The sequence below is a fragment of the Barbus barbus genome (assembly GCF_936440315.1).
Source record: "Barbus barbus genome assembly, chromosome: 4".
Classification (NCBI taxonomy): Eukaryota; Metazoa; Chordata; class Actinopteri; order Cypriniformes; family Cyprinidae; genus Barbus; species Barbus barbus.
Genome location: NC_136732.1, coordinates 26,453,767 through 26,476,293, shown reverse-complemented (window position 1 = coordinate 26,476,293; position 22,527 = coordinate 26,453,767). Strand labels below are relative to the sequence as shown.

Sequence of the window (22,527 nt, the reverse complement as noted above, 5' to 3'; positions counted from 1 at the left end):
GAGGAACAGCATTTTCTACTTGAAAGGCGATTTATCTTGAGGTGAACATGACAGAATATGTAGTGTCTGTTCAGCAGCACAGGGATCTGTTGGCATATGAAAATGGAGACTTCTGTATGCCCTCCAAACATTTTAATGAAGTCTACCAGGGGAAATGAGTAAATCCTCACATAGCCTCCAGATATGTAAAGGGTGGATTATTTTATTTTTTCATACCCTTAATTATAAGTATTATAGCAGCAGCGCTCAACAAACATTTACATTTTGCAATCATACGTTTAGCCTCTCTTATCGGATAAATTGAGATTCAAAACATGTTCATGTATCCTGTTGCAAATTCTCAAGGGCAAGCCTTTCAATAAACATGGCCTATTTTCCATGTGTGAAGGACGCCGTCTAATGCTCTAATGACTGTGCGATTGAAAAACACCACTTGAATTGATATAGCTGTTATATTACAGGTCTGTAGCTGCAAATGTGACATGTTTGCATCAGCTGGGATTGACACACATTCTCAATGCTGCAGAAGACCAATCAGATATGCATGTGAACACGGATGCGGAGTTCTATGCAGACACAGGGATCAACTATCGTGGGATACCAGCCTTTGACACCGACCATTTTGGCCTCAGCGTATATTTTGAAGAGGCTTCTAATTTCATTGAAAGAGCTTTGGCAATGCAAGGTCTGAAGGGTCTTGGTAAATAGAAGTACTTAAAATGACTGAATTCTTTTTCTCATCCCTTGTTCGTTGGCAGTTGTAGGCCTACTGCATTTGGTTCTTCAGAGCTAGATGCTTATTAATAAAGCATTCTGTTAAAGGGATAGTTCCTCACCGTAGGAGCATGTTTGAGGGTTAGCTTTCTAAAAATCTGACCTTTTCCTACACAGTAGTTCTGCACATCAATTCTACATTCTAATATTCACACAAAATCATCAACTCATAAAATACTTATATTTTCTGTTGCTTTTTCCACACCCAATGTTCAGTGCCCTACTGAAAAAACAAAACAAAAAAGCAACCATGGCAAAATTTGTAATGGTTTTATTGGTTATTGGAATAGGTTTGGTTTTAATGGAAATTATACTGGACCCTGTTGGTCTATACTACTCGTAATTGGTTGCTTTCTATTGGTGGCTTGTTAAAACCACTAAATCTTATTAGAATATCTCCCAAAACACACTACAGGAAATGGTTTTAATGGTTAAAAGTTGATGGTTTGTAATGTTTGTAATGGTATTTGTAGTGGAAACCATTAGTAGGCCTATTTCTCTGATGTTTCTATTGTTTGTTTGTTTTCAGCAAGGTCTCTTGATCTTGACAGTTGCTTTGAGAATTGAATATGTTGCGCTCAATGTTATCCAATAAAATAGTCACAGTCTCTCATTTTTCTGCAGGTAAAGTGTATGTACACTGTCAGAAAGATTACAGTCGTTCGCCTGCTCTAGTTATCGCACACCTGATGCTGCAGCACAGGATGAATGTACGAGCTGCTGTGGCCACAGTGAGAGAGAAACGCGAGATCGGGCCCAATGATGGATTCCTGCGCCAGCTCTGCCAGCTGAACGACAGGCTGGAAGGTGAAGGAAGGCTGTGTGTTGATAATACCTAAATATATAAATTTGAAGTGATTAATAGCTAAATAAATGTTTACAATTTTCACTTAATCTGTTTTTTATCATCTAAATGGCAAGTCAATTCCAGTGAGTAATTGGTTTCAGCATCCCTCCAAGTAGGGCTCGCTGCAGTCCACAAGATCCATTGGGCATGGTTGGATCCATATCTAAGGGGTGGAGATTGGTAGGTTTAGGGATCAGGGCGTGGAGATGGGTAGGTTTAGGTATATGTAAGGTGGGAGGAGTTGGATCTGGATGCAACCACACCCCCTGGATCTTGTGGGTTGCAGTGAGATGCTCCTCCATCTCTTTGGAATCTTCTGCCCTCTAGTGGTACTGGCAATCCTAGTTTATGCAGTACAAAGTGTCAAATTAAAGGAATAGTTCACCCCAAATTGTTCCACGTACGTTTCTTTCTTATGTTGAACACAAAAGAAGATATTTTGAAGAATTTTGAATAACCAAACAGTTGTTGGTCTTCATTTACTTCCATGGTAGTGACAGACATACTATAGTCAATGGGGACCATCAACTGTTTGATTACCAGCATTCTTCAAAATATCTTCTTTTATGTTCAACTTAAGAAAGAAGCTCATACAGGTTTGGAACGACATGAGGGAGAGTAAATCAGGATAAAATTGTCCTTTTTAGCCAATGATAATTACAGCTTTGTCCCAAATAATCAAACACAAGAGGTCTTCACAACAGGCAACAATCATTTATTAAACATTTTTAAAGTGAAAAGTAGCACACATACCTGAGTTACTTTTAAACCCCTCCCACACGTTCTGCTTTCTGTATTGAACACACATATATCTTTTGATTGAATAGCTGCAAATAGGACATTTTATTATTAACCGTCTTCACTTGGTTCCTGCATGTGAAAATATGATCTTAACTGTTAAATTAGTTACTACATGCAAATATAATTGCTCAAAGCAAACATCTTGAATAATATATATATATATATATATATATATATATATATATATTGACCAAGCCGAAGTCCAATGATGGTCAGCGGTTTGAGAATCAGTTAAAATTGTTGATTTTTTTTTTTTTCTTCAAGTAAAGTTGAAATATAAAAAAGAAGAAAAAATAAACATAGTCTGCATTGCACTCACTGAACAGAGGCATTGTATAGGGGAAAAACCTCACAGGCCTTACACATCCATTACAGGCTGGTACTAGGACAGTTTCATTGAAGGATAATGTACAATGCTACAAAGGATGATTTAACAGCAATTCTGCATCACTGGACTAGATGGTGTATCACCGACCCATAAAGGAGAGGGCACCTTAACAACTTCCCATATAAGCATAGTGTTCAAAATTGAGTAAAAGCACATAGATTCTGCTTTACAAGCAAGAAAAGGACACAGACAAACATTTGTGCAAGCATCATTGTCTTTGTCATTATAGAGAGCTATTTGTGATAGAGAGAATACAGACAGAATCATTTTTAAAGAAGAAAAATATAGCTATATATCACTTGTCGAACATAAAAATATGGTCCATTGCAGGGGTGCAGAACTCAGTTTCTGGTGGTTCACAGCCCTGCAGATTTAAGCTTCAACCCCAATTAAACATCAAGTCCTTCAGGTTTGAAAACTACATTGTATATGTGTTGGAGCAGGGTTGGAACTAAACTGAGTTCTGTACCCCTGGTCTATTGCAGTGAGTGGGTTTACAAATGGTTTTGAATACTGTTGAATACTGTAGACTGAGGTACTGGTGACAATGGATAACTTCTCAAAGAAACACAGATCTGCTGCAGAAGTCTCTTTGTGACTGGATAAGGATCTTGGCATCTTGTTTCCAAACTGTCAGACCTACAACTACATTAATTCCAGCCTGATCACATTGTGGCAATCTAAGATACTGGAGTGAAAACTGCTGTGTTTGACACAAATGTGACATTAATAAGTCTATGTTGAACTCATCCTCTTAAATTGTTCACATGTGAGGTATGAAGGTTTGAAATAACAGAAGTGCTCATCATCAAATCAATACAAGCGAATCTTGATATGGGAGACAGACAGTAAATAGGAATGAAGTGTGTCAAACCAACTAAACACATGAGAAGCACGATGGCTGTCCACACTGAGCACTTCCACACCCACAGTATAGTTCAGATTGAAAAGCATGTACAACAAAGCACAGTGTCTGAAATGAACGTTAGTTTTGCTCTGTTCGAACAATTGCTTGTCACAATCTGCTCACTTAAAATTCACAGCCTGCAAGTGTGTTATGTCCACTCAGTAGTATTCTGACAAAAGAATGAGTGCTTTGTCTTTTTTTAGTTTTTACATTTCTCATCAGAATATGGACAGGGTTTTTAATTTTTTTAAGAAATGGCAGGTCTTCTTTTCACACTTGAACTTTTAGACCTCAAATATGGCTTGCTACATTGCAGACTGTGGACATGTTGACATGGGATTTATTGGTGTCTGTGAATTTTCCAGAGGGCTGCTGAGAAGACTATGTCCTTCTTAAGATCTTATCTTAAGATCTTATGACATACTTATATCATACATATTATTATTACTGTTGTTTAAAAAATTTCCCACAAGGTCTAATTTTTTGCTCTGATAATAGTCAAAATGTAGTTTTTTATATCTTGTTGCTAATCTTCAGCATTGAAGAGGCTTTTTTGCCTTTAAGTCATAAACAGTTTATTTTCATGTGAAATGAACAACAGGGCTTTGCTGTACGCATCTGTAAACTAGATCCAGTCTGCTCTGAAATGTGCACTGAAACCTTAAAAATGATTAAAGAAATATTTCACCCAAAAATGAAAAACATGTGATCATAAATTTAATTTAAGGGATTTTTTCCCTTTCCCATCCTTTTTTTTTTTTTAGGGTTAGGGTTAGCGGTTAAGGTTTCTTACAGAAAATGGTAAAAACCATATTTGGTTATATATATATATGTTCATATTTGAAAATCAATATCCTATATTAACATATAAAGCACTTGTGCCCCTACAGAAGACTTGATTTAAACTGCTTGATTCATATAGATTACTGTTAAGATGTCTCTGTACTTTTTGATGTCAAACCTTCGATTGCATGGACTTTATGTAAATAGACAAAAATTAGGAGAATATATAAAAAATATCCTCATTTGTATTCAAAGATAAACAAAAGTCTTATGGATTTGGAACAACATGAGAATGAGTGAACAATTCCTTCAACACTGGGATGCTACAGAAAGATCCGCAGAGCTTTAGGTGCTACACACAGCCTGGAAAAGCACAAAGTTTAATGCAATATCCAACATTTTACTTCAATTGTTATCCTTTTGGTGTTATAACAATAAAATGACCTACTATATCATTGTGAGTAGACTCCAAATAAGAATTGCTAATATGTAAATGCTGGTGGTCATGTGTTAATATTCAGAAAAAAATACATTTTTGCTGTGTAGTTTCAGTAAATGCCCTTTAAATTTGGACAGCATAGAGTCTGATTTCATAGTACAATGAACTTTTATTTCAAAATATCATGATATGACCCCTTTAAGAGTCAAATTCTCAATCAACATATTGATGATCTGGCTAGGTGTAAAGGACTGAATTCTGTTCTAATAAAAGTGCTGTAAACCAGGTTTGGACGTCCAGCAAAACAAATGGCTTCCTGATTCCCCGTTACCAACAACAAGGTCTGTGGGAGCTGACCCTTGCTGGTGCAGTAGATTGTGACTGTGGGCAGTGCATGTCTGCAGTGCTGGTGGGTTAGATAGAGCCTGAGTCAGATGCATGGCCTCATGGGAGCTCCGTGCCTGAGTTTAGCTAGTCACAGTGAGTTTGTCCTTTCTGCCATTTTGTTCCTCTGTGTCACTTTAAATGGAGGCTGTGTCTCATTTCCTGGAGCCATACTGACACAGTATCAGTCAAAAAGGACATTGAAACCCTGCTATGCGTCTTAAACCAGAAAAATTAAGCTGGTTAAACTACTTTGGGGGTCTGGCTGTGTCCTTTGCTGGGGAAGAGTTGATGAAAAGTTCTTGTGTGAGATGTACGGGTGCACGTGAACAGGTCATGTTTGGAGGCACAGGGACCACATATCTGGGCTGACAAAAAATGAGGTTCGTGTTACACAGGAGCCATCTTCCTTTGCTGCTTCTCCAGTGCTTGCTTAAAGCAAAATAATCTGCTAAGCAGTCGATTAGCTCTGTCACAGCACAGTGGAATTCACTCAGTCTGGCACATTCTTACTGTCCTCAGAAACAGGGAACAAGACTGACACTTGGTCCCACATCACAAGTGAAAGGGAAAGCAGAACACACGCACACACACACACACACATACACACACACACACACACACACACACACGAGTGAGGTTGCTATCACACTTATGTGACTTTTTAGTGTAAATGTGAGCATGTTTATGTACAGGTTTAAGCAGGAATGTATATGCATGAGCAGGTGAGTGGAAAAAAGTGCATTGTAGACGGTGATGCACAGATGAGGGGTGAGGTAGAGTCTGTTTAAAGACATGGAGAGGTAAGTGACACTCATTTCATTTCCTCTTGCAAGAAGGTTGTGTAGATTGGAAGTTCTCTACTTTCAAAATCAGCAAAGATGTAGGGTACAAGGGGCTAAAAGTCCTTTCTATTTTTCATTTCCCTCTCCAGAAAATGAATAGTCACAAACACAACTACAGAACTTCCCTAAGGACCTGTTTGTTGCTATTCACTGTGAAATAAATAAGGTTTATTTGAAGTCATTTATTATTTTATTTCTTTTTAAATTGTAAATGCTGCAGATGTGGAGAATCCTTGAAATTATATAATATATTTTGCAACAAAAACTTTTCAGTTTTGTTGAAAGTGATTAAGTCAACAGTTTTTTTTAGCAAACTAGCAATTAATAAATGAATGAATTTTGAATGAAAATAAAATGTTGTATTAGGTAAATACTTGTGATAAAACGAAAGTAGCAACAAATCTTTTCTTCTGTATTGTGACATACATCTGAGTGTATATGATTTTGATTAAACATAACAGTGCCAAAAATGCATATGCACAAATGAATAGTTCACAAAATCATCAATAACGTGCATTTAGAAAACAGATGTAGTGAATTTTCATTTCATGCCAACTGTAATTCTGTATAAACATTTCACAACAAACCTACAATTATGTTGTTAACTGATGAAATTTCAGTTTGAAATGTTGTGATTTATCTTGGAGCTTTTTTATTTGATTTAAATGGACAGTTCACACAAAGAATATAATTCTGTCATCATCTACCCACCTTCCACCTCTGTGAGTTAGTTTCTGTTGACGAACACAAAAGAAGATATTTTGGAGAATGCTGGTATCCAAAGAGTTGATGGTCCAGGGTATTTTTTTCCCCATAATATGGAAGTCAATGGGAATTGTCAACTGTTTGGTTACTAATATTCTCCAAAAATATCTTATTTTGTGCTCAACAGGAACAACTTGAGATTTGGAACAATTTGAGGGTGAGTAAATGTTGACAAAATTTTCAAATTTTGAATTTTGACTTGACTGCTCCAATAACAATGGAGATTAATGTGTGAAACAATGTGGCAAAAACTATTTTTTAAATACGATACAAAAAATAAAATAAAAAATGTAATCATATTTCCAACACAATTAATTAAACAGAAAATTGTTCAACGCCTTTTGCTGAAGTGGTTATTTTGATGTTTAGCCCCAATGTACCCTATTACTCTCGTGATCTAACCCTTAGTTTCTGTTTTTGTTATCATCTGTCAAATTCTGATTTTCAGGAATCATTTACCACCCTGAACTTCTAATTTGTCCACATAAATGGCATGATGGATGGATTTCAAGGGTAATATTCCCCTAAAATAAGTACCATGGCACTACCATGTTTTTTTAATAATACCATAGTATTCTCTGAAGTTCTATGTAATACCATAGTACCATCTGATGAGCCAGGTCAATTGGAGCACAATGAGCGATCTGGAGGCCATAATATGGAGATGGATGTGTCTCAAACCACAGCATATGGCTTAATACATCAATGCACATGTACATCAGTCTGTCTGCCCAAATGGACAACACTAGGACAGATGAATACAGGAGGAAATACCTTACGACAGCTATATGGGTCACACGCCAGAAAGTAACAAGAGGCTATTCAGAAAATGAGGTCACAAAATGTTCAACTTAAGTAACATACAAGTGGATATGGTAGATAGGAAGGTATGTGAGAACTGTAGATGCTGCATTGTAATACATGTAGAATATGTAGAATAGTACGCATATATACATGTATGGAAATGTTGCTACATGTATGAATGTATGCTGGTGTATATGAGGTATGAGAAGTTCACACAACATATTAATGTATGTACAGAGTGTATGAGTGCACACAGGTAGTTATGTTCACAAAGGAGATATTCAATGCGTGCAAAGAGGAAGAAGAATGCTGAAATACTACTGTAATCAGAGGAAATTAGGTTAATCGTGTAGAGCCCAAATGTAGGTGTTCGATGTTGCTCATAGATGTTTCCTCTGTACATACAACAACAGCTAGCGTTTCCGAAACAGGTTATGAAAGAGCTTTTGAATGTGTGGGTTTCTTTGTCACGCTTTTAAAATAAGCTCCTTCTGAGGTTGGGAGGTATGTCGGTACGAGAGGTAGGTTGATGCATGCTAGGTTTTTGTCCGTCTGTGGGAGGAATCTGAATGGCAAGTAACTGTAGGGTTGAAAGATGTGGAGGCGAACAACCCAAAACATATCCTAGACAAAGCTGACGGTGCAAAATAAAGTACATGTCCTGGCTCGGCGTTGCATGAGGATGCAAAAAACAAATGCTTTGCAAAAACAAATTCACGATCAGTTTTCCCTCCCCGAGTTCCCCTGTGGCTCTTGATCACACCTCCTGATCCTCGAAGACCTCTAGGAAGAGCGGGGGGAAGAGTTCTGTAGGACACTCCACTTTCATGTGCAGGAAGCGGCTGGCATGACAGGCGCCGATCATGCGCAGGTTCGTCACCTTCATCAGCAGCTTGGGCCAGAAGTGCGAAATGTTGTGCTTGCGATGGTTGATGTAGTGCTCGAATGCTAACAAGAACATCTCCTGACACTTCTCGATCTTTTCCACACACGTGAGTCCAGAACGATCTGTGCAATAGAAGATTAAACTAATATTAAATACAGAATTCAGAGGTCACAACAGGAAAGTTAAAAGAAGGTTACAGGATAGGCTTCAAACCCATTTGGCGTCATTTTTTCCACTGAACACAAAAGAAAAATTCCTTGACAGTTATTTAAGTTTATTTTTGTTGTGTCTGATAACTGAAATGGAGAACCAATATTTAATAAGGGTTATATTAATGCTTTTTTGTACAGTTGTTTAACAGACTAGTGTTATATTTAAAATATTATACATCAGGCATTTCTGTAATGCATCTCATTTGAGCATGAATGGATGTTCCATAAAAAGGTTAATACTTTATTAAATATTTTAAATAAGATAATTGTAATGCCTTTTTGGCTATGATTTTCAACCACTAGATGGTGCCATTTATCAGTAGACACAATATTAAAGAAAACAACTGATTACATATACAGTACAGTTCATGTTTTCAAATAGTCTCTTATGCTCAATTAGGCAGCATTTATTTGATCAAAAATACAGTAAAACAAACATATTGTGAAATATTACTAGAATTATAAATAACTGAATTTTTAATTTTACACAATTAGCACAATTAACATTTCAAATTTAACTCATTTATAAACTTTTTATTAACCACATTATTACAATTGTAATATATTTATATAATCTATCTATCAGTGAATGAATGTTGAAAACAGTTAGCATACACAATTAACATTTTAAATGTAACTAATTATAATCTTTTTATTTATTACATTACAATTGTAATATATTTATATAATCGATCTATCTATCAATGAATGTTGAAAACAGCTGTGCGGTTTAATATTTTTGTGGAAACAGTAATACATTTATTCAAGATTCCTTGATTAAGAAAGTTCAAAAGAATGGCATTTATTTGAAACAAACAAACATAAAATAAATAATTTTAAATAAAATACATTTTAAATTAAATAATTAAACATTATAAAAGTCTTTACTGTCACTTTTGATCAATTCTTGCTAAATAAAATTGATTTCTTCATTAAAAAAAAAATCGGTAACATCTTTGTTACATGTACTTTCTATTATAATAACAGTAAATTATGCATAATTACATGCAAGTAACTCTAAACCAAACCTTAATCCTAACCCTGACCATATAGTAAGTACATGTAGTTAATTAATATTACTCAGGGCTTAAATGTATAATTACACTGTAACAAGGACACCTTCAAATAAAGTGTAACCAAAAAATCATACTGACCCCAAACATTTGAATGGTACAGTATATTAAGCACTTGAAAATGAAAGGATATACAAACTAATTGTCTGAGGAACCAACAGAGAGTTATTATTTTCAGATAAACCTCCTTCCCAATTCAAATGTACATCAAACAGTGATATTAAGGATGCCATATTTCATCTGAAAGCTGCAGCGGAGGGCAAGATGATCAGTGAACAATAACCTTCAAAATGTCATATTTACAAATTCTCCATTTGTGTTCAATGGGAGAAAAGGAAAAAGTCATCCAGGTTTGAAACAACAAGACCTTAATAAGGCACACATATGGCTGTAGCAGCTGTCAGTCCATCTCACCTGAGCTCATGAGCAGTACAGCCTGCAGCAGAGCCACCTCTGAGTCATCCAGGTTGAACTGTGACAGGCTCTTGCCCAAATCAAAGATGGCATCAGACACCACTCCTAACCCTCCGTTCTTCAGCTGCTCTCGACTGACAGCCATCTCCCCGCTCAGGGTCAGCGTCTCGCTCTCCGGGTCATACCGCACCGCTGCGCGCAAAGACATGATCTCCATACAGCAGCCTTTCAGCAGGATGATCTGGTCTTCACAGGGCAGCTGGACACCAGTGAAATACAATAAAGCACAAACGATTTGATTTCATGATTTGATTGCTGTCTTTTAAACGGTCTTTTGAGATTCCTAGCACAATCAAATATCTCCCTTAGAGGCTTCAATGTCCTCCAATGTAGCAAGTCAGCAAGTGATGATTTGTGATCATTATGTGTTCACATGAGCAATTAGAGTGGCAAAATAACAAGTGATTCAAAGCACAGCAACAGCCTGTAATCACAGCCCAATGTTTTAATAAGGCCATTACTCAAATGCAGTAGCAAGGCAGCCTTTTTCATTCCCACACAAACACAGACATGCAGTTTTGGTTCACAAAGTACAGTGACAGCTGGAGCTGAGCACATAATTGCTCTTTCACAGCGGTTTTCGACAACTGATGTAATAATGCAGCATGGTGTTGTTTAGGAAAATGTGTATTTATGGAATAAGCATCAGCTGCAGAGAGTCTTTTTCAGGCGCGGTGGAGAACGGAGACGTTTGTGTGCAGTATTTGAAAGCACAGACACTGACCTCAGAGAACATGGGCAGTTTTTTGGCAAAGTCCACAACTCGTGTGATGGCAGGGGTGATGATCTTAGTGAACTCACTGAAGGCCTCCAGGTCGACTTTGTCGTTGTCTGTTGTGGGGGCTGGAGACTGCCCGATGTCTTCTGGCTGAAAGACAAACCAATATAGAAATCCAATAAAAAATCTGACAGATGTTGCTATTGATTGTTTTTTTCCTGCTTATCACATTTTTTTACATATTTACTGCCCACACCATAAGAAATACATCTCATTTTACCAACATTTGTATAAGTGAGATTATGTATGTTTTCTTTAAAAAGTAAATAAATAAATTACTAGCCTACTATTTTAAAACACTAAAAGTTTGGGGTCAGTTTTTTTTTTTTATTTGAAAGAAAATAATATTTTATTCAGCAAGGATGCATTAAGTTGCATCAAAAGTGACAGTAATTACATTTATAATGTTACAAATAATGTTCTTTTAAACTTTCTATTCATCAAAGAATCCTGAAAAATTAACACCATTTCCAGAAAATTATTAAGCAGCACAAGTGTTTTCAACATTGATAATAATAAGAAATGTTTCTTAAACAGCAAATCAGTATATTAGAATGATTTCTGAAGTATCATGTGACTCTGAAGACTGGAGTAATGATGCAGAAAATACAGCTTTCCATCACAGGAATAAATTACATATACATTTTTTATACATTTTTAAACATTAAAACAGAAAACAGTTATTAAATTGTAATATTTCACAGAATTACTGTTTTACTGTTTTTCCCTGTATTTTGATTATAAAAGACTTCTTTAAAAAACAATTACAATTCTTTTTGTTTTGATTTGTTTGCACTTCTCAACCCACTCTAAGGCCGTTTTCACATTTGGTTAAACTGAACAAAAGCAAACTCGGTACGATCCACTAGAGCACAGACCAGACAGATAACCAAACTCTGATTACAAAAGAATCCATCCATCTATCCTCAAACTGATTTGTCTGATTGTTTGAGGCCCAATCCAGTGCTCTTTGGTCATTGTCAGCTACTCTCAAATCCTGACAGAACAATCTGTGTAACAACACTGGTTGCTAGGTAATGTGTTTTTTGACCCCTGACATTGAAACACAATTGCCATGATGAAGAAGTGACTCTCAAAAGAACAGCTGACAGAAGGACAAGAGCTGGAGGTTATTAGTAATCTAGCTGAGAACCCAACCACCTGTACGATCACAGACATACAGACACAACCAGGCCTCTTACTAGGAACTTGCGTTTCTGTTTCCAGTGAGGGCCCTGGGCATTGGTGTGGCGATGAGCCTCCGTCACCATACGAATCAACTCCCACTCGGAGACGGTGGGCTCAGGCCGATTGTGCAGTGTTTTAACCATCTCCTCTTTCTTCTTCCGTTCCCGGTTTTCCTCGATCAGACGCCTCTTGGCCACACGCTTTGAATCATCCAGCACCACTATCAGGGACATGAATTACTCGCACAATCACTCATTTAATACTCTCAGTACTAAACAGGAAATGACAGGCATTGCTAAGTATTATGTTATTATGTGTCAGAAGATCATAGCAGGTTTTTTCAAAGGCCAGATTTATATATTTATTTTTTGAGAAACAATGTCATTTAAAGACATTTAAAGATTTTTACAGAGACAGAAATCTCACCATCAGATTCTGCTGAATTAATACTTTGAAAAAAATTTTTTTTGCAGGATTTATATATTAATAACTATTGAAAAAAAGTCATACATGTAGACATATATGTTTTTATACTTTATAATATAAAAATTGTAAACATAAGTAAGTCTTTTCTAAAATAAAATCAAATTGAAAAATAAAAAAACACAAAATAAAAAATGTATAATAATAATAATAAGACTTTTTAAAATAAAATTAAATAATTTTTTTTTTACTTTAATTTAAGGTACAGTTCTCACTATTGACTAACTGTTAACTCTGACTTTTGCCTCAAACTCCTTTTAATAGTTAGTAAGGTAGTTGTTAAGTTTTGGCATTGGGCAGGATTAGGGATGTAGAATATGGTCATGCAGAATATGTGCTTTATAAATACTAATAAACAGCCAATTTGCTAGTAATATGCATCCTAATAAGCAGCTAGTTAACAGTGAGAATTGGTCCCAATATTAAAAAAATATTAAAATATAAATATTCTAAATAAAATAAAATAAAATATTTGGGTTTGGGTTAGTCTTTAGTCATTTTTATTAACTTAATATAAAAAATAAAAAGAAACTACAGTATGTCTTCATTTAACCAAACGAACGTGTGTGTGTGTGTGTGTGTGTGTGTGTGTGTGTGTGTGTGCATGTGTGTTTGTGTGAACACTCACAGTCCATGGCCATGCCCACCAAGACGCACTTCTTGAAGCGGCACAGCTGGCACTGGTTGCGGGTGATTTTATCAATGATGCAACAGCTGTCATATTTACAGGAATAGGAAGGGTGAAGATTCTTCTGTATTGTCCTCCTAAAGAAACCCTGGGAGTAGAAGAAACCAGATTAATGCGTAAGTACAGACTGGTTTTGATTATCAAGTGGTTCAGGGGTTGGAAATCTCACCTTGCAGCCCTCACATGTGATGCAGCGGTAATGGTAGCCAGTAGCCTTGTCCCCGCATACCACACACGGCTCATCTTTCTCCAGATAGCTGGGAACATACCCTGGAACAGAGATGATCTTCACTAGAAGAGGAGGAGATGGGCTGTTACAGCAGAACACACACACATACACATCCACGCCAAGTTGTATAGGGACATTTCAAAAGGGTAATGGTTTTTATATTGTCCAAACTTTCTATTTTCTATCCTCTTAGCCTAACCCTACTCTGAACACAAAACTTCCCTCATTTTTAGATTTTCAAAAAACTTAATTTAAAACTATTTTCCTCATTGGGACCAAAAAAAAAAAATGTCCTCACAAAGTCAAAAATGACTGGTATTACCATCCTTGAGGGAACATTTGATCCCCATAATGTAGGGAATGCCAGGACCACACGCACACACACACACACACACACACACACATTACCTCTACAACCCTGAGATACCATTTCACCAACACTGACTGTCATATTGTTAATAACTCCTTTTGTGTTCTGGGAAGTCATAAGCATTTCGAGAATCATAAGGGTGAGGAGATGATAACAGTATTTTTAGTTTATTCCAAATAGATCAGACAATGTTGGACTGTGAACTCAATTGAACTGTCCAAATAGAGACATGTTGTCTGTCAGAAAAATACCTTTTTAAAAACATATATGTACGTACTTACTGCCCGTAACGCCTAAGGTGCATAGGGCAGCATATATATGTGTGTGTGTGCATATATATATATTTCTACCTCTCTCTCTCTCTCTCTCTCTCTCTATATATATATATATAAATATATATAGTTAGATAGATAGATAGATAGATAGATAGATAGAGCGGCTCAAGAGACCCCTAATGAAGAGAAAGATCATGGAGAAATGTTTTCCCTTGCCCGGACGCGGGTCACCGGGGTCCCCCTCTGGAGCCAGGCCTGGGGGTGGGGCTCGATGGCGAGCGCCTGGTGGCCTATACCCACGGGGCCCGGCCGGGCAAAGCCCGAAAAGAGGACATGGGTCCCCCTTCCAATGGGCTCACCACCCATAGGAGGGGCCATGGGGGTCGGGTGCAGTGTGAGTTGGGTGGCAGCCAAAGGCGGGGACCTTGGCGGTCCGATCCTCGGCTGCAGAAGCTAGCTCTAGGGACGTGGAATGTTACCTCTCTGGTGGGGAAGGAGCCTGAGCTGGTGCGAGAGGTTGAGAGGTTCCGACTACATATAGTTGGACTCACCTCGACGCATGGTTTGGGCTCTGGAACCAATCTCCTTGAGAGGGGTTGGATTCTCTTCCACTCTGGAGTTGCCTATGGTGAGAGGCTTCAAGCAGGAGTGGGCATACTTATTGCTCCCCAGCTTGGTGCCTGTACATTGGGGTTTACCCCAGTGGACAAGAGGGTAGCCTCCCTTCGCCTTCGGGTGGGGGGACGGGCCCTAACTGTGGTTTGTGCCTATGCGCCGAACACCAGTTCAGAGTATATACCCTTTTTAGAGTCCTTGGAGGGTGTGCTGGAGAGCATTCCTTCTGGGGACTCTCTTGTTCTGCTGGGGGACTTCAATGCTCACGTGGGCAATGACAGTGGTACTTGGAGGGGCGTGATTGGGAGGAATGGCCCCCCTGATCTGAACCCGAGTGGTGTTCTGTTATTGGACTTCTGTGCTCGTCATGGTTTGTCCATAACGAACACCATGTTCAAGCATAAGGGTGTCCATATGTGCACTTGGCACCAGGACACCCTAGGCCGCAGATCGATGATTGACTTTGTACTTGTTTCATCGGACTTGCGACCGCATGTATTGGACACTCGGGTGAAGAGAGGGGCGGAGCTGTCAACTGATCACCACCTGGTGATGAGTTGGCTCCGCTGGTGGGGGAGGAAACCGGTCAGACCTGGCAGGCCCAAACGGATTGTGAGGGTCTGCTGGGAACGTCTGGCGGAGTCCCCAATCAGAAGGAGTTTCAACTCACACCTCCGGCAGAACTTTAACCACATCTCAGGGGAGGTGGGGGATATTGAGTCTGAGTGGGCCGTATTCCGCACTTCCATTGTCGAGGCGGCTGACCGGAGCTGTGGCCGTAAGGTGGTTGGTGCCTGTCGTGGTGGTAATCCCCGAACCCGCTGGTGGACACCGGCGGTAAGGGATGCCATCAAGTTGAAGAAGGAGTCCTATCGGGCCTTTTTGGCCTGTGGGAGTCCGGAGGCAGCTGGCAGGTACCGGAAGGCCAAGCGGAAGGCTTTGGTGGTCGCTGAGGCAAAAACACGGGTGTGGGAGGAGTTCGGAGAGGCCATGGAGAATGACTTCCGGACGGCTCCGAGGAAATTCTGGTCCACCATCCGGCGTCTCCGGGGGGAGAAGCAGTGCGGCATCAACACTGTATATGGTGGGGATGGGGCACTGCTGACCTCAACTCGGGACATTGTGGGTCGGTGGAGGGAATACTTTGAAGACCTCCTCAATCCCACCAATGCGCCTCTCACTGAGGAAGCAGAGTCTGGGGACTTAGGGGTGGATTCTCCCATCACCGAGGCTGAAGTTGCAGAGGTGGTTAAAAAGCTCCTCTGTGGCAAGGCCCCGGGGGTGGATGAGATCCGCCCGGAGTTCCTTAAGGCCCTGGAGGTTGAGGGGCTTTCTTGATTGACACGCATTTGAAAAATCGCGTTGACATCGGGGGCAGTGCCTCTGGATTGGCAGACCGGGGTGGTGGTCCCCCTCTTTAAGAAAGGGGATCGGAGGGTGTGTTCCAACTATAGGGGGTTCACACTCCTCAGCCTCCCCAGGAAGGTTTATTCAGGGGTGCTGGAGAGGAGGGTTCGTCGGATAGTCGAATCTCGGATTCAGGAGGAGCAGTGTGGTTTTCGTCCTGGACGTGGAACGGTGGACCAGCTCTACACCCTTAGGAGGGTCCTGGAGGGTGCATGGGAGTTTGACCAACCAGTCTACATGTGTTTTGTGGATCTGGAGAAGGCATTCGACCGTGTCCCTCGGGGACTCCTTTGGGGAGTGCTCCGGGAGTATGGGGTGTCGGACACCTTGATAAGGGCTGTTCGCTCCCTGTACAACCGGTGCCAGAGCTTGGTCCGCATAGTCAGCAGTAAGTCGGACTCGTTCCCTGTGAGGGTTGGACTCCGCCAGGGCTGCCCTTTGTCACCGATTCTGTTCATAACTTTTATGGACAGAATTTCTAGGCTCAGCCAGGGTGTTGAGGGGGTCCGGTTTGGTGACCTCAGGATCGGGTCCCTGCTATTTGCAGATGATGTGGTTCTGTTGGCTTCATCAGGCCGGGACCTTCAGCTCTCACTGGAGCAGTTCGCAGCCGAATGTGAAGCGTCTGGGATGGGGGTCAACACCTCCAAATCCGAGACCATGGTCCTCAGCCGGAAAAGGGTGGAGTGCTCACTCCGGGTCAGGGATGAGATCCTTCCCCAAGTGGAGGAGTTTAATATCTCGGGGTCTTGTTCACGAGCGAGGGAAGGATGGAGCGGGAGATCGACAGACGGATTGGTGCGGCGTCAGCAGTGATGCGGGCGCTGCATCGATCTGTCGTGGGGGAAGAAAGAGCTGAGCCGAAAGGCTAGGCTCTCGATTTACTGGTCGATCTACGTTCCTACGCTCACCTATGGTCACGAGCTGTGGGTAGTGACCGAAAGAATGAGATCGCGGATACAAGCGGCCGAAATGAGTTTCCTCCGTAGGGTGGCTGGACTCTCCCTTAGAGATAGGGTGAGAAGTTCAGTCATCCGGGAGGAGCTCAGAGTAGAGCCGCTGCTCCTCCGCATCGAGAGGAGCCAGATGAGGTGGCTCGGGCATCTGGTTAGGATGCCTCCTGGACGCGTTCCGAGCATGTCCCACCGGGAAGAGACCTCGGGGAAGACCCAGGACACGTTGGAGACACTATGTCTCTCGGCTGGCCTGGGAACGCCTCGGGATCCCCCTGGAAGAGCTGGATGAAGTGCCCGGAGAGAGGGAAGTCTGGGTTTCCCTGCTTAGGCTGTTGCCCCCGCGACCCGATTCCGGATAAGCGGGAGATAATGGATGGATGGATTTATTTTTGATAGCTATATTCAAAATCTGTTTGTCTCAAAACACAGAGGGCATGTTTGGGCATCGCAGGCACAAATGCTTGGGTTTAGACTGCCGTGACACCGGATCCAAATTCCTTACCAGACGTGCTCTTCATAGAGCATTGACTATTCTTTCTTTTTCTCTTCACTCCATTCGGCCACCTAGAGAAAAAGAGAAGTGGGGAAATAAGTATACAGTAAATATTAAATATTAAATATTAAAAACCTCTTACTGTATATACACAATCATTGAAAGTTTAGGGTTGATATGATTTTTGATATTTTTCAAAGAAAGAAGTCTCTTATTCTCACCAAGGCTGCAATTATTTGATCAAAAATACAGTAAGAACACTAATTCTGTGAAATATTATTAGAATTATAAATAACTTATTTTAACTTATATTGTAATTTAATATGTTTTAAATGTAATGAAAAACCAATGCTTAAAATTTTGTGGAAAACTATGATACAAGAATCTTTGAATAGAAAGTTCAAATGATCAGCATTTATTTGAAACAGAAACCTTTTGTAACATTATAAATGTCTTTACTGTCACTTTTGATCAATTTAATGTATCCTTGCTATCTAGAAGTATTTATTTCTTTCAAAAAAAAAAACCGTACTGACCATAAACTATTGAAAGGTAGTGTAACATGCATTTCATTATTAATTCCATTGTGTTACAGTATGTATCGTAAGGCCTAACAGTAAAAATGGAAATCATCAAACGGAATAATGCCCAAACACCCCACTTGTCTGTCACCGGTCAGACAAACAGACAGTCCACCCCAAACTCACACCACTTGTTGAGCTACTGTTGTCAGGCTAGTCAGAATGTGCAACCACAATAATGAGAGACAGTGTTAATGAAGGACTTTCTACAGTTGTTTCTGCATAATCCAATCCAATCCAATATTAAGCCCTGAAGGGACATTTTAAGTGAAGTGAAGTGAAGTGACATACGGCCAAGTATGGTGACCCATACTCGGAATTCATGCTCTGCATTTAACCCATCCATAGTGCACACACACAGCAGTGAACACACACACACCGTGAACACACACCCGGAGCAGTGGGCAGCCATTTATGCTGCGGCGCCCGGGGAGCAGTTGGGGGTTCGGTGCCTTGCTCAAGGGCACCTCAGTCGTGGTATTGAGGGTGGAGAGAGCGCTGTACATTCACTCCCCCACTTACAATCCCTGCCGGCCCGAGACTCGAACCCGCAACCTTTGGATTACAAGTCCGACTCTCTAACCATTAGGCCACGACTTCCCGCAACACTATTTTAACACTAAAACATTCAAACACTTTCTTTCTTCTGTGGAACATAAATTAAGATATTTTGAGAAATGTGTCCTTTTTTTGTGAGTGGAAGTCAATGGTAACCAAAACTGTTTAGTTAGCAACATTCTTCGGAACATCTTCTTTCGTGTTCCTCATAAGAAAGTCCTTCACACAGGTTTGAAACAACATGAGGGTGAATACATGCTGACAGCATTTTCATTTTAGGTGAACAATCCCTTTAAGCAAGCGGGTAGAATAAATGCATGTGGTGACCACACGGTGCCACTGTTTAAAATAATTTCACACTGCATTATTCAGCTCAGTTGACCGCCATAATTTGTCTATCAACAGTGTTGCGTCACCATGTACAACTAAAGGAACAGCAACAGAAACTAAACCACAAACCGGTGTCATGTGTTACACTCATGTGACTGCCTTCATGACTCCAAAACCACAATAAAATACATAAGCAACACTTTCATGCAAGTTCCTCAGTTCGTAGTGAACAACAACAGAAGTCTCTGTCTACATATGGAGGTTATGAACTCACTAGCGGTGTACGGCATGAACCTGACACACCTCCATGAACCAGCACAGAGTCCAGCTGATGTGAGGCAATGCTTGTGTGTATAGAGCTCAACACAACAACACAGTTTATATACGAGTGTTACATTATTAGTTCACTGCATGAAGATAGTGCTACAAATTACCAAAACATGACTAATCCACTAAGCCTACAACATGCCTGCAAACATTACAAATAGCTGAAATGCAACATATTCTAATGCAATCCCGCATTATCAGTCACGTGGGATTTGCACACACAAACACACACAAGATATCCAACCACTGACAACAAAGAAATGGCTTTTCTCTATTGGATAGCACAGTATTAAGTCCAACTGACAATCTGCCCGTACATCAACAGACATGACTGAACAAACAGAGGGAATGGGATGGAGAAAGAACACTTATATTCTAACCTGTTGAAATAATGGGGCTGTAAAATGTGCATGATTGCCGTCTCCCTCTTCTCGCAAAGCTGTCAGCAATCTATCTGTGGTAACAGGGACTCTGAGCTGGTAGGATGACACCTCTCTCTCTCTCTCTCTCTCTCACCCCATCCCATTCCTCTTTCACTCTCCACACACTCCTCCTCCTGCCACGGCTCCTGTGCATCAGCCCTGTGAGCCCCACCTCTACTGCATCACTGACCCTCTGCTCTCATCTTCCTCTTCACTCTCTCGCTGCACAGGACCCTCTGCCATCTGCAGTGTTGTCATTTACATATACTTCAGATACTATGTTAAGGTTTTTTTTCAGCATATTAATACATTCATGCATTCAGTAAATCATCTAGAGAACTGTGCTAGAGCAGAAAACAGCATTATAAATCTTCAGTGCATCAATTAAATGCACAAACAGTATGGTTACAATATATATACACTCAACTAACGGATTATTAGGAACACCATACTAATACTGTGTTTGACCCCCTTTCGCCTTCAGAACTGCCTTAATTATACGTGGCATTGATTCAACAAGGTGCTGAAAGCATTCTTTAGAAATGTTGGCCCATATTGATAGGATAACATGTTGCAGTTGATGGAGATATGTGGGATGCACTTCCAGGGCACGAAGCTCCCGTTCCACCACATCCCAAAGATGCTCTATTGGGTTGAGATCTGGTGACTGTGGGGGCCATTTTAGTACAGTGAACTCATTGTCATGTTCAAGAAACCAATTTGAAATGATTCGAGCTTTGTGACATGGTGCATTATCCTGCTGGAAGTAGCCATCAGAGGATGGGTACATGGTGGTCATAAAGGGATGGACATGGTCAGAAACAATGCTCAGGTAGGCCGTGGCATTTAAACGATGCCCAATTGGCACTAAGGGCCCTAAAGTGTGCCAAGAAAACATCCCCCACACCATTACACCACCACCACCAGCCTGCACAGTGGTAACAATGCATGATGGATCCATGTTCTCATTCTGTTTACGCCAAATTCTGACTCTACCATCTGAATGTCTCAACAGAAATCGAGACTCATCAGACCAGGCAACATTTTTCCAGTCTTTAACCGTCCAATTTTGGTGAGCTTGTGCAAATTGTAGCCTCTTTTTCCTATTTGTAGTGGAGATGAGTGGTACCCGGTGGGGTCTTCTGCTGTTGTAGCCCATCCGCCTCAAGGTTGTGCGTGTTGTGGCTTCACAAATGCTTTGCTGCATACCTCGGTTGTAACGAGTAGTTATTTCAGTCAAAGTTGCTCTTCTATCAGCTTGAATCAGTCGGCCCATTCTCCTCTGACCTCTAGCATCAACAAGGCATTTTCGCCCACAGGACTGCCGCATACTGGATGTTTTTCCCTTTTCACACCATTCTTTGTAAACCCTAGAAATGGTTGTGCGTGAAAATCCCAGTAACTGAGCAGATTGTGAAATACTCAGACCGGCCCGTCTGGCACCAACAACCATGCCACGCTCAAAATTGCTTAAATCACCTTTCTTTCCCATTCTGACATTCAGTTTGGAGTTCAGGAGATTGTCTTGACCAGGACCACACCCCTAAATGCATTGAAGCAACTGCCATGTGATTGGTTGATTAGATAATTGCATTAATGAGAAATTGAACAGGTGTTCCTAATAATCATTTAGGTGAGTGTATATATATATATATATATATATATATATATATATATATATACACACATAGAGAAAGAGAGAGAGAGGGTTTAGTATAATACTACTATCTATACTACTAACGTATAATAAAACATTTAATTTATTATGTAACAATGATAACAAAAACAATATTAATACAAATAATAATGCTAATATATAATACTATAATCATGTATAATACATTTTTATTTATTATATAAAACAAAAACAATATTAATTACAATAATAATGATGATGATGACGATGATGACTACTAAGGTTAAGGTTAAGGTCTACTTTATTGAATTGGAAATTCGTCTTGGGCTCAAAATACAGCCACTGCATCATCACACTTAAAACAATACATTGCAAAAAAAAAAAACCCAAAAAAAACATTCACCTCAATAAAAATTATGGTTGTTAATGTTTTATTAACATGAATATGAGAGTTAAAAACATTAAATATTTCTTATTAATTTTATGTCAACACGTTTGATAACAACAATAATGTTTTTTCTGGTTTACCTTTTTATGCATACAAATATACAGTGGAAATCTGGGTTCCAAATCTTTTAAAAAAACGTCAACAAAATGTTATTAAAAGAAGCTGTATGATTTTGAACATTTTAAATCAAAGAGATGTGTTTTTATTCCTCGGGCCTTTGCACCTCACTGCATATTTTTAGCACACATCTGGTTAGAAAATCAATAATAAAAAAAAGCAATATTTTAACACCTGCTGCATTTCTTTGAGTACAAACGAATTAAAAAGGATAGTTCCTATCCTCTTTAATCTCATGGCTAAA

General features: G+C 39.8%; 1 protein-coding gene and 1 pseudogene across 5 annotated transcripts in view; one reads left to right on the top strand and one right to left on the bottom strand.

Annotated features, from left to right (window-relative positions):
• Positions 1-47: 47 nt before the first annotated feature.
• LOC306861304 (dual specificity protein phosphatase 3-like) lies at positions 48-1,613 on the top strand (annotated as a pseudogene). Its single transcript has 3 exons — positions 48-158; positions 462-685; positions 1,399-1,613. The product of its transcript is annotated as a dual specificity protein phosphatase 3-like (transcript).
• Positions 1,614-5,091: 3,478 nt separating this feature from the next.
• thraa (thyroid hormone receptor alpha a) overlaps positions 5,092-22,527 on the bottom strand; it is a 44,634-nt gene continuing 27,198 nt past the window's right edge. Inside the window, exons 1-8 of one of the 4 annotated variants that reach the window (XM_079415162.1) lie at positions 20,041-20,118; positions 17,874-17,935; positions 13,689-13,810; positions 13,460-13,607; positions 12,363-12,568; positions 11,107-11,250; positions 10,323-10,581; positions 5,092-8,745 (exon numbers count right to left, since the gene is read on the bottom strand). In XM_079415162.1, coding sequence (XP_079271288.1) covers positions 8,495-8,745; positions 10,323-10,581; positions 11,107-11,250; positions 12,363-12,568; positions 13,460-13,607; positions 13,689-13,810; positions 17,874-17,935; positions 20,041-20,072 — 1,224 coding nt within the window. In that variant the 5' untranslated portion in view covers positions 20,073-20,118 and the 3' untranslated portion in view covers positions 5,092-8,494. Of the gene's footprint in view, positions 8,746-10,322; positions 10,582-11,106; positions 11,251-12,362; positions 12,569-13,459; positions 13,608-13,688; positions 13,811-17,873; positions 17,936-20,040; positions 20,119-22,527 lie in introns of those variants that run through there. The other 3 variants (XM_079415164.1, XM_079415161.1, XM_079415163.1) reach the window with 3 other exon arrangements.